At 37.3% G+C, this 10,084-nt stretch overlaps 1 protein-coding gene across 2 annotated transcripts; it reads right to left on the bottom strand.

Annotated features, from left to right (window-relative positions):
- Window positions 1-6,907, bottom strand: LOC102209213 (phospholipid scramblase 1). Of its 2 annotated transcripts, none has more exons than XM_005722726.1 (7): window positions 6,846-6,907; window positions 6,106-6,199; window positions 3,823-3,865; window positions 3,508-3,728; window positions 3,173-3,334; window positions 2,503-2,664; window positions 1-2,112 (listed from the first exon to the last, which is right to left on the bottom strand). In XM_005722726.1, exons 2-7 carry the CDS (start codon window positions 6,172-6,174, stop codon window positions 2,083-2,085), a joined length of 687 nt encoding a protein of 228 aa, XP_005722783.1. In that variant the 5' UTR covers window positions 6,175-6,199; window positions 6,846-6,907; the 3' UTR covers window positions 1-2,082. The 2 variants fall into 2 exon arrangements, with proteins under 2 accessions (XP_005722783.1, XP_005722781.1); XM_005722724.1 differs by lacking the exon at window positions 6,846-6,907 and adding an exon at window positions 6,455-6,616.
- Between the last annotated feature and the right edge of the window lie 3,177 nt (window positions 6,908-10,084).

The raw sequence follows: 10,084 nt of genomic DNA, 5'->3' as shown, positions 1-10,084 counted from the left end.
TTCTTTTTATTTTTTATTGATGTTTTTCCATGGACTATTTGCACAATCTAAGCGTAGCTCATTTCCATTCATTGCGTGACTAAACAGTTTATCAGTTTACAGTAATAGTGCAAAAGTAGAAGAATAAGGACTCTAACTGTTTTTGTTATATAACTGACTGAAAATAGCAAAGTTCCCTTTTTTAAGATCACATTCTGGCTGAATTTTTTGGCGTTTAAACACAATCAAAGAGCCTTCAGAGGATCTAGCACCAGCATCTTATACTACTACTGTATTATAAGAAAAGGAAAGGCCCATGCTAGTGGCGAGAATGGGATTGGATTTTATTTCAACTGAGTATTATCTTAACCAACTGTATGCAAAGAAAAAAAAACAGACTTCATAAAAGACATCTATTAAGTTTTTATTTAGGTTTCGCATAATTAAGGGGTTTAAAAAATTATGTTTATAAAGAGAGAAATATATCCACTTATGGCTATTCTAAAAACAAGTGTCAATACATTAAAGGCAGAATAAAACACTCTGGACACCAAAAAAAAATGTAAGTTTACACCAGTAATATTATCTCTTCCAACTGGCAGTATATAGTACTTTTACAAAAATAAAAGCTTAAGTATTAATATGTAAAAATGGCTTATGATGGAGGCTAATTTTTCAGGTTTGTAAAGTCACAGATTACACAGTCATGGTGAAAAAAATATTTCACAAAGAATGTTTGACACATAACGCCTTTGCTACAATACTTTATACCACCCCTAATCACACCGATTGCCACAATTAATATGTATTATAATTTTAAATTGAAGTATGGTGAAAGAGTACCAATGTTCATTTTCTGCAAAATATTACTCTATTGTACTGGAAACTACAATATTGTGATACATGTAAAACTGTCATATAGGATATTAATGTAAAAGGTAAACATAATCAAAATTAAATGTAATATAAAAGAAAATGGAAGCAATATATGGATATTAAAATCATATAATGTACAAAATGATTTAAGAAAACAAACCAGTGAACGCTTTATGTTCATAGTATCAGGTGCAGGTGTGTAACGTCCAGAGCCAGTAGTGACCAACACTGTAATACAGTAGTAGCATGCATTTCAACCTGAGTTTATCAAAAAAATATACAATGTCATCAGATACTAATAACATTAGCAAGTATTTATATCGTTCATCTGGGCTGCTTATTCTTAAATGAATATCTAGCTCCCTCTAGTGGGGAAGACAAGAACAGTATGTCAAGCTTATAGCACATCCTTTCTACTTCCCACCCACCCTTTCCTTTAAAAAAAAAAAACTGTGGAAAAAAATATTTTATGGTATTATAACTTCTGTTCACAGACAAGTACAATCATAGCTCACAGACACACAAACACTTGTTCAAAGCAGTGCGCACAGACATCGCTATGTGTGGCAAATGACCAAAACATAAAGCAATAAAAAACAGGGCACTGGATATCAGAACTACAGATAACTGAATTAAACGAGTTCCTTAGTTCTCACACAGTAGATACAAGCAGAGTAGATTAAGTAAATTAGTATCTTTACTTGTAATGTGACCAAATTGCATATGAGGGTTTCATACTAATCATATTAACACCAAACCATTTTTTCCTACACCACTGTGCTCTGTTTTTGTTTCCTTGTATATAAATGTATCTTTACCCTAAACGTTATTTTGCAGTAATAGCAAAGTTTTTTCGGGGTTCCAGATTGACTTAATGGTCACAATGTAAAACACACAGCAAAAAATATATTAAAAAAAAACATTTCCTTTAAATAAATACAAGATAATAATTATAATAATGAAATCTTCATGAACACTGGCTAAACTAAAACTGCATTTTGCACTTTCAGCCCAATGACATGATTTTGCAACAAACCTGAGCAGCTAAGACTAAAACAAACCTTCTATTTCTTTGTTCATGCAAAGTGTTGACGTTGAGGTACCATTTGGTACTTTCTTTAAACTATTCCTTTGAAGGCTGTTCGATGTTAGGGCATTTGGGACTAATCATCATGGCTTTGAGGCCTCGTTCTTCTTGCAGAGGTACAAGGAAATGCGGTTTGGCTCCTAGTTAGTTGACTCAAAGAACATGAAATCCTGTATGCAAAATAAGGAAAAAGAAAGCGTTCGTAAAAATGTTTAAAAATGTAACGATGTAATGCTTAATCGTCTGTTAAAATGCATCAGCCAAAGCATATATAAAATTTGTACTGCCAATTTTCTAGAAAAGTAAAAACATATTGAAAGAATTTAGCAAACTCTGTTTTCTATTAGTTGAAATTCAGGTGATTCTAAACCACATTTCCCACTAAATGAGGGCAAAGTTACACATTAAGTCAGTCGGTCAGCTGCTGGTTGACTGTTGAAAATTACACCTAATCTGCAGCTCAAGAACTCTAAAATTATATCCTTTACAAAGCCTTAACATGACAGGTTAATACATCATATAATCATTTTGATTAAAAGGTAAGTGAAGGTTGAACTTACAATGAGAAAACATGCGCCGATCATCACAGCCTTGATTTTCACATCCAGATCCATGGGAAACTGGATACCAAAGTTGTCTGAATCTGTGAATGCCTCTCTAAGAAGCCCTGTCCACTGCTTACTGATTTTCCCAATCTTGCTGACTTCATCGATTGTTAAAATCTGTGGAAAGAGTTGCATAAGAAAACAAATTGTGCACATGTGTTGCATTGGCGTAAAGGTCATTCCCTGGACTTGTTTGGTTTTACTGGAACAGGATCATCGAACAGCTCATAATTCGATTTTGTTTTTTGCCCGCTGCCACTGAAATCTGAGATTTGTACGCTCCATAATGAGTTCAAAGCAGCTAGGGGATGGTAATATCATGCTTCAGTTACCCTTTCTTTGGATCTGGCAAAAGGCCTGTATCACTGACCCAAATCCCCTTCACAGCTCAATCTAATAAAACTAGCTGAGCCATGGAACAAAGCCTACACTATGCCACACAAGAGCATGCCCTGTGCAGTGGCTTCATCCAAGCCATGGGCTTGTGTTACTGGAAACACATTTCTCGCTTCAGAGCACGAGGAGGCTTCCTTTAAAAAAATAATGTCCAGTGGGTGTGAATGTAACCATGTCATGTTGTGTTTTCACAAATTTCACGGATTTCTCTGTGTTTGGGTAAACCCACCTCAAAGTCAACATCTGGAAGGCAGCTCCATCCGCAGAAAGGCCCATGAATTTTCAGTACAGGTTCGTTGTGTTCGTTAGCAACAATAAATTTAGGGGAGAAGGGATGCCACTGTTGTATCACATAGCCCACTGTGTTGCCGGGGGGAGCCTGCACCTCCAGCTGAATGAAGCGTTATTAAAGAACAGTTTCATTTCTAGTCAGCTTTTAAAAAAATACATGTAAAAATCACAGATGTGGTGCAAGGTGTAAACAATGAGTGATTTGGTGATCAAAGGGAAATACTGTAATTTAACATATACAAAGAGGATGTGTCTAAACGTAGTTACACTCACCTCTTGTAGACAACAAGGGAAGAAGCATGACATGCACTTAAGTGGTCTGGTGACAGTGATGATTTCTTGTCCAAAATTGTCAAGGATGTGGATGGTGAAGGAGCGCAGGGGACCGCAACACTGTCGACTCAGACAGTCGTTCTCCTCGACAGCGTAGAAGACATTCTGGCCCATGACATTACGGACTTCATACTTATTATTGCTTTCAAAACCAATAAGAGCTGCATGGATAAAAAAACAAAAACAAAACACTGAACAACTGTCGCTAAAGACATCCTTAAAATATGCATGTAGTAAACTATTTACGTACTATACCTTCAATCAACTCAACTTTCTGTTTGATGAGCAGCTGATCTACCTAGAAAACCACATAAGCAATGTTATTTTTTTTATGTAACACTTGAGAGGAGCAGCTGTTGGTGGCGTAGTGTTACATATGCTGGCATAAACATAAATAACAGGTGCTGTATTATTTCTCCCTCTCCTCACCGCCACCCAGTCACAGGAAACAGCCCCCCCCCCTCCCTGAGCCTGGTTCCAGGGGCGGATCTAATGTGGTGGCATGTGCCACCCTAAAATAATCTTTTCCCACCTCTAGTACCACCCAAGATATGCATATGACAGTTGTTTATTAAAATAATCTATCATTAATACTTTGAGCCTAGCTTCAATTAGCATTGAATATCAATTTTAAAATGAAATATACTGTATAATCCCCCCCTCATTAAAAATGGTTCAGCCCCTAAACCAAAATGGCTTTGTTTCTTGTTGTCAGTAGCAACCCACGGCACATTTTTGACGTTTTGTGTAAATTTAGGCGTGTAACAATTTGATTATTTCTAATAAGAAGAGTGAAGAAATTTCTAACTGATCCATGTCATGTTGTGTACTTTTCTGGATTGTATACTTATTGGTCCAAGAAAGATACAGATTATGTTTATATGAAACATGTGTATACTTACTGCATTTAATGTATTTATCCATATATAGTACATATTATAGAAGGTAACACCTGCATATGTGTAAAGAAATGGCTTTGATTTTGCCACCTAATCTGATTTCCATGCCACCCTCATGCAACTCTAAGAAAACGTTTCTACATCTGACCCTGCCTGGTTCTGCCAGAGGTTTCTTCCTATTAAAAGGAGTTTTTCTTCCTGCTGTTGCCAGGTGATTGCTTATAGGGGGTTGTGTTATTTTGGGGGAGTTCTCTTCACTATTTTAGGGTTTTTACTTTACTATTAAATTGCCTTGACTCAACTGTTGATGTGATTTGGCACTATAAAAATAACAGTGAAACAGTTCGTTTCACTGTTATTTTTATAGTTCATTGTTTTAATGAGTAGCCCTGGATCTCAGATAGAAATAATCAATAGAATAGAAGAATTATAGCCCTGGATCAATACATTCCCCCCGAATTATGATAACTCTTATCAAAAATGGTAGTAGGGTATTTTTCTCCCCTCTTTGGGTCATTCAAGCAGCAGATAAACTTCAAATCACTTGGCACACACTCATTTTATGAGAGCGAGGCCAGAAGAAGAGACAGAGGGAGCGTTCCCATTACTGTGTTTGTCACTTTTGGCCTCTGGTGGTAACTAAGCTGGAACGTAAGAAGCTTTTTCTAAAACAAAAAAAGGATGAAGGCAATGAGGCGCAGGCGAGGCCAGAGGGATCAGAGAAAAGAGTTGTTGCTATGGCAGCAGAGTAAGGATGTGAGAGCCACTGCCTCATCTACAAACTTTTGCTAGCCAGTTAATCTAGACAAGTTTTGTCACTGTTCAAATTTGTCAAACTTTAAATGGAGCTCTAGAAGCTGAGCAAAGCAGTGGGAACAAACAGTCTAGCATATGAGTACCAATCTATCTCTGATGACTTGATTTTTTTTTGTTCTGAAAGACAGCCTTTGATTGGATCAGAACAGCCCGGTCTCACATCTTTTACTAATTATAACAACTTACCCTCTGGAATAAACACATGCAGCGCATCTCACTTTATTTTAAGTGGATCAATATACTTTTACCATGGACTTCATTATGTTCTTCTCAACTTTAATGAATGGACCTAAAGCTGCAAGGAATGAAGAAAAAGACTGGTGGCTTCAACTAACTAGCAACTCTTTCCAACAGAGCTTATTCACAGGGCAGATGTTGACTTATCACAGCAAGCAAAAGTTTCACTATTAACAACAAGTGTAACAAGTGTAGCTTGCACAGAATTCAGTCACTTTTTCTTTAATTTTTCACACTCTCCTACTGTGACATGTCTGAATGCCTGTGTGAACATCAGTGGTGATCATTATATGTAGGGTTGTTAGTTACGTCAGTTTGGTTAAGCATTTAATTTAAGCTTTTTAATTTAGAGGAAATATTGTCAATGCTACACAGCATTTTAATCTATGTAGTCACAAAGGATGAGTAAGTCAGGGTATGTTTCCATAGTTTTCACTGCTATGTGATTTTCTGCTGTGTCAGGTGGCTATTTAATATTAGGAACCAGAAGGAAGGTAATATTGCTCATTATGTCTGGCCTTGAGCATCAATTTAGACTTTTGGCTATGCAGATTGCTCCATTTAGAGTCACTTGTACTTTACCAACCTGCGTCAGGTACTCTAATCCTGGGGGACAGCCTGGTATTCCCGGGCTGGGCACAGCATACATGTTCATACCGTCCAGAGGGAGTTGATGAGACCTGTTGATGAAAAGTGTTTAAAACTGAGAAATGGCGCCATCTTCTGCTTATGTATAATCACAGCCGTGAACAAATGCTGCTAAACCGAAGCAAATGGACAACGATCCGTATATTTTCGACATCTATCTAGTATTTTGAGGTCGATAGAAGAGCCTGGGGGCATCGTTGTGCTTTCTAAGGTCCAGTATATGCTTTTTGTTAACCAACAGCGATGTAGTTATAGTCCAGAGCGTGGGGGAGCGGCTGCAGACCTACATGGTGGGCGACACAGACATTCTTGGTTGGTTCTGGAAGTGACGAGCTTCTGACGGGGAGACACCAGCTGGAGAAATCCTCTTAGTCCGTTTGTTTACACATAAGACTGCGGGCCTAAAGCCCGTGTGAGCCACACTGACCGTATTCAAGCAAGCAGATCGAGTCAGCGCAGATTTATGTGACCGATCGCGTTAAATATGTTTACTACCCGTGAATGTTTCGTCAGCTGGTGCAGAGAGCGCACCCCGATCTGCCTACTTTGGGATTCAGACAGAGCCAGTCGTTCAAAGCGACGCGCTACAATCAACACGAAAGTGTCTCTACACGCCCTCCGCAGTGCTAACTAGACGCGAGACACCCAGATGTTACAAGAGGGACAAAAAATACTCACCGATTTTAACCTGCTACTTAAAATAATAACGGGCCACTCCGGAACCAAACCAATGGAATAAAACTCGAATCTCATTGGTCGACGTGGTTGTACTTCCCATCTTCATGCACCAATGGCGATATGAGAGTATAGAAATTAACTCAGCAGAAGCAAATAGATTTGAGTAGAACTGAAAAAAATAGAGCAAAATAAAAAAAGGAATAACTTGCACGATTAGAGCGTTTGCATTACACAAAAGCAAAAGCAAACCAAAAATAGTTAAGTATAATTGAAAAAGCAAACATTAATAATTAATGCTATTTAATTTATTCATTCATTATGCACACGTTAGCAGCATATCGGTTTTCCTGGTATTTTCTTTTTCCATCCTCTTGATGTCACCATAAATACGAGGAAACGCAACTCTGTGAAACGGTTTCAAGTATATCCTGTTACCTGTGCATCTTGTTGTGGATTTTACAAAGCAGTCTACAATAAATTCGAGCAGTTAGGTTATTTACACCAATATTAATGGTGCCTTCATAGAAAGCAACCCTTGCCATGTATGGTAATCACATCGCATATGTATGCTTTTGAACTGCCTGCTGATAACAAGCCGATAGTTTCTTCCGTCTTTAGCAAAACACAAAAAGCAATTCCCCCCCAGATGTAAATATTTGATTTGTAAGAGTAACATGACAGTTTTCTACTTTGCCTCAATCCATATTATATTAAAAAAAAAAATACAACAGCCTTTCCGGATCTTGGTCGTATATGTTAATTTCTTTGCATCGTAAAGGTCAAACTTTTTTTGAATGCAGACAAAATATAATCAGTCACAACAGTTTATCAGACCTGATCTCACACAGTGATTTCTACTACAGAACGTTTTTTTTTCTTTTTACAATCCCTTGTTTATGTGCTTTGATTAAGCTCTCAGATGTTATTTTTGTGTCTTCCTGTGTTTTAGTGCTATGATGCAATTGTTGTTTGATAATAAAGTTAATCGTGCAATGTCCAGAGGACTTTCAGATGTTAAGACCATATGCTGCCTCCTAAGCATGGATGGCATTTATTAAGATTGTTTCCTTAAGGGTAAGTACCCTGCAGTATATCTGGCTTTAAACTCACTCATTTGGCATTAATACCCTGATTATCTGTCTTTGGCTTAACTCCTTCTATTTTGAAAAACATTTTTTTATACTGAAAATCACTATACAGAAATAATTTTATATTATATATTCTTATTGTTATATTCTACTGAAAGTGAGAAGTTGAGATGTTTTTGTTTTGGTCATGTGGTTGAAAGACATATGCTGAACATCACATTACATCACATCAATTCAATTTAAGTTGAAATTGATAATAATTTTTCCATTTGTGTTGTGTGGATTATTGGTAAGATTTCCTTTTTTTTCATGACTACTAAAACAGTTAGTTGAAGGAAACGCATATGAACTCTAAAACATAAATTTAACATTTAAATTTATTTATTTTAAATAAACTAAATTAATTAAACTTAATTAAACTCTAATCTGCACACAAAATAGTAATAATGCATTACTGTACTGTACTGGATCACATTACATTTTTCAGTAATGTAACTCAATATTATGTCATTACTTGTGTTACAATGTTTCTTGTTATCTACATGCTGGGTGGATATAACGAAAAGAAAAAAAATATTTCATTTTATTTCTCGCACACTTGCGCTGGAATCAGCTGATTTCAGTTCCTGTTCCGGAGCAGGAAAATGGTGGAGCGGTTTACTACAGATAATTTAACATTAGTTTTAGTTTTGAATGATGGCAAAGTGTAAATCGTCCAGAACAGAAACAACTGCTTTATAGTCCTAACACAGCTTCTGCTCTTTGGAAGCACCTGCACAGACGGCATGCTAACACAAAGCTAGCCAAGAACCCAGAGTGATTTGAAAGGTGAGTGCATGCCCAGCCCAGGAGCCAGAGACTGATCTTTATCAGGTAACAAAGACAGTGATGAGCAGTCAGGCTTGAAGCCTGTTTGTGCCTGTTCATGTTTCTACAGTAACACTTAAATACTGTGGCATTTGTTTCTTTGAGCTGGTTTCATCTTTGCTTTTTGTTGTGGGTTTTGTGTTCATATGTAAACACTAAAAGAAAGATTCTATGTATGTTGGGGATTTGTGTTGGTGTGTGGGACTGAAGCACAAGGTTTATATTGCTAACTGGTAATCATGTGACAGTAATTAAGTAACATACTGAACTGCTTTTTGGGAAAGTAATGGTTAGTTTGTAATTCATCACTTTTTTATTGAGTGCCAACCCCAACACTGGCAATAGGCACATAGAGCTGGGTTGTATGGTCATGTCACCCAAGGCACTAACAATGATCATGGATAGTATGACAGAGGGATGGTGTGTTGACACCACTAGAGCTCTGAAGTTGTGGGATTTTGTTTCACAACTGGTATACGAGACACCGACCTGTGAAGGGAATCATCTTTACACCGTCTCAGCAGATTGAAGCAGCCTCATTGCATTCTGTTTAAGGGAGGTCTCACCTTACATCACGATAATTTGTTCCTTTCATGGCCAATCTTGAAGAATCTGTCTTGACTATAACTATGAACCAATAAATGTGGATCCAAGGTTATCAGTGTCAAACATGAACACAGATGTGCTAAAGAATGGTTTTGGCTCCCGAATATTTTCAGTTTTAATGCTACCTTCAGGGATGAGCACTTGCCTCTGATTTGTTTGGTCTGACGTTTTTTCTGAAAACCTGGTTGCTTGTTTTCTGTGTGATGTAATCAATATCTGTATGTTGGATGGATGGATGGTTGGGTTGTCAACACGACAGAAGAGTTAGTACACTTTTAGCATACACACACACAATCAGTCATGGCTGCCACTCCCTGAGCCTGGTTCTGCCTGAGATTTTCTTCCTGTTTATAGGGAGTTTTTTGTTTCCACAGTTGCCAAGTGCTTGCTCAAAGGGGCATAGAACTTCTGAAATTCTGTTAAATTGAAAAGTAATGTGATTGTTAGCAATAAAAATTATAATGTCTGCAGAAAATTATTATTTAATCTCCCTAGAGGCCATAAAATGTGGAAACTGCATCATTTTTGTCATTTTCACGAAAGTCCATGTGCTCTTGGCATCCATAGAAGGCCCAAAATGTCCTCTCCTGACAGTGGAGCACAACTTTTATAGATTGAATAGAGTCAGACTATAGGTCTCAGACTGAGGTCCTTCACACAGGAGAAAGATGAATTGAC

Source organism: Pundamilia nyererei, unplaced genomic scaffold (genome assembly GCF_000239375.1).
Source record: "Pundamilia nyererei isolate P.nyererei 1_Seehausen unplaced genomic scaffold, PunNye1.0 scaffold00007, whole genome shotgun sequence".
NCBI lineage: Eukaryota > Metazoa > Chordata > Actinopteri > Cichliformes > Cichlidae > Pundamilia > Pundamilia nyererei.
The sequence above is the reverse complement of the archived record's forward strand: the minus strand, read 5'-3'. Positions and strand labels throughout refer to the sequence as shown.